At 42.2% G+C, this 2,500-nt stretch overlaps 1 protein-coding gene across 1 annotated transcript in view; it reads right to left on the bottom strand.

The window, feature by feature from the left end:
* cacna1ab (calcium channel, voltage-dependent, P/Q type, alpha 1A subunit, b) overlaps positions 1 to 2,500 on the bottom strand; it is a 147,802-nt gene that overhangs the window by 4,085 nt on the left and 141,217 nt on the right. Inside the window, 1 exon segment of the mRNA XM_034530447.1 lies at positions 365 to 566. Coding sequence (XP_034386338.1) covers positions 365 to 566 — 202 coding nt within the window.

Genomic DNA, 2,500 nt, shown 5'->3' with positions numbered 1-2,500 from the left:
TAGCTTGGTGACAATGGATTAGTTGTCTAGCTTTACATCATACAAGTGAAATGTGTGTGACGGAGTTTGTGTGAAGTCAAAGGAAACTAATTCTATCTATAATATATTCTAATATAGACTTCTATACAACCAGAGGAGTCGCCCCCTGGTGGTCACTAGAGAGAATGCAGGTGTTAAGACACTTCAGCATTGGCTTCACTTGGCACATCTGGAGGTTGACAGCTGGTTTGTGATTCCCCCCTTTATTGTTTAAGTGACCTTGTCATGAATTAAAGTGTGAAAGAAATGAAAACGTTGTCCCTACAAAATGCTGAATCACCAGACAGACATTAGGCCACATCGATGTCCGCTCTGAGCGACTCACCCGTGTCGGCGTCGGTGTATCTGGCGAGGGAGCGCTGCGACGCCCGGTGACTCCTGTCCCGGTGCCGCCGTCCTCCCCCGTGCCTCCCCTCCTCGGACACCATCCTCTCCAGGGAGTAGTCGTCCAGCCTCACGCCGCGGCCCGTGCGCCCGTGGACCAGGCTGGAGGTGGAGCGACGCATCGGACTGGTGTCGGTGATGGTCTGCGAGGAGATGACGGAGGGAGGGAGGTGCAGAGGGGACACGAGGTGAGGAGGTGACGGAGAGAAGAAGGAAAGAAGTGAGATTGAATGCACTCTGACTGGTCATGTGATTGATTGTCTGTCAGATAGTGCATCTTGTGTGTCTATGTGCATGTTGAATAACAATATCTGACTCGAGTCCAACATCAGAACCCAATAACTCTTGGGTTAGTCGGGCGGTGGGTAACCACACGAGGACAATTCAGGTTTCCACAGGTTGCATTTTGTTTTTGGAATAAAACATTATTTTTTTTGGACTCTGCACACTTTTGATCTGAAGCACTATTTGACCCATCTTAAGACCATACTACCTAAAACCCCTGATTAGCCTTTGACAAGCACATATAATAACATGCTTCTTCACCAAAACATGGGGGGGGGGGGGGGGGGGGGGGGGGGGGGGGGGGGGGGTGGCGGGGGGCAGACAAGGTATAATAGAGAGCAAGCATGAGGGAGGGCCGTAGGAACCATGCCTCACATGCAGCGACCGGACTTCTCCAGACGGCGGCCATGTTTCATTCAGATCTCGGTCGGGTTCGGAAAGCTCCATTTTTTATTTTTATTTTTTTACACTCGATACGTCATCAGACCGGTAAAGAGCATCGTGTGTTTGATGCCGGTTGGAAAAGTGACGACAAATACCCAGTTTTTTTTTCTTTATTTCATAATCCGTTATATATTTTCTGTTTAAAAAATAGATATAATAAAGATTGAAAAATAATCCGATTATTTCCCCCTCGTTTCTCATTTAAATCGGGCAGGTTATTACTGTTTTTAACACGTGAAGTGACATTAATTCAGACAGCAGGATAAGCACATTGCTGCCGTAGCAACGCCAGAGAAGCGTTTTAATAGCCGGTTTAGAGGGAAACGTCTGGCTTAATGTTAACTGACACAAATCATAATCTCGCTCCACTTCCTAATGCAATTTATTTAGATTTATGTCGTTATTTCCTCTCTTTTTCTGCTCATCACGATCATATTTGAAAGTATATTAAACATGTCCAACAGTGTTACATGAATGAAATACGGCGGCCGTGCGGAGAAGCAGAACATCCCATAATGGTGGTTGAAAGGCTGTGCATGAACCCAACAGAAAGAGTTGAAATCAAATCATATGAACAAAAGTCTGTTTTTAAAGTTAAAGGATTTATTCATCTTGGTGACGTCAGTGAAAATGTGTATTGTATATTATAAGTACATTTATACATGAATCAGCAGCTGTTGTTACCAGAATTTCACAGTAATAAATTATGTTGATTTTCTCTATTACGCTAAAAGATTAATATATATATTATTTTTTTTTGAAAGAAACATTACTTTGCCGTATAATGGAAATTATACTACAGTAGAAAAGTTCTGCTTTTACGCTAAAAGGATATTAGTATTGCTGATTTCTTGATTATGCCTGGAGTTTGATTCCATATTATACCGTTAAAATAAAGTACGGTTTTTACAATAGACAAAGTAAATGCTATTTTGCCATATGATTAACAGTAAAATACCGTATAAATAAATAGTTTGTAAGACGGTTTCACTGTGTAGCAACGTTAGCGGGATGAAGACACGGCCCTGCGTTGGTCCTGCAGAAGTATTAAATAAAAATAAACTAACTGGCATTATTGTAAAAATATATAATGTCAGTCGTGGGACCACAATGTAAATATATAAAAATATTAAACACCATTCGTTCGACGTTACAAACACAAAGCACAAGAGAAGTAGAGTCATTTATATAGACTTCTATACAACCAGAGGAGTCGACCCCTGGTGGTCAGTAGAGAGAATGCAGCTTTAACACATGAAGCATAGACTTCTATACAACCAGAGGAGTCGACCCCTGGTGGTCAGTAGAGAGAATGCAGCTTTAACACATGAAGCATAGACTTCTATAC

Source organism: Cyclopterus lumpus, chromosome 1, assembly GCF_009769545.1.
Source record: "Cyclopterus lumpus isolate fCycLum1 chromosome 1, fCycLum1.pri, whole genome shotgun sequence".
NCBI lineage: Eukaryota > Metazoa > Chordata > Actinopteri > Perciformes > Cyclopteridae > Cyclopterus > Cyclopterus lumpus.
The sequence above is the reverse complement of the archived record's forward strand: the minus strand, read 5'-3'. Positions and strand labels throughout refer to the sequence as shown.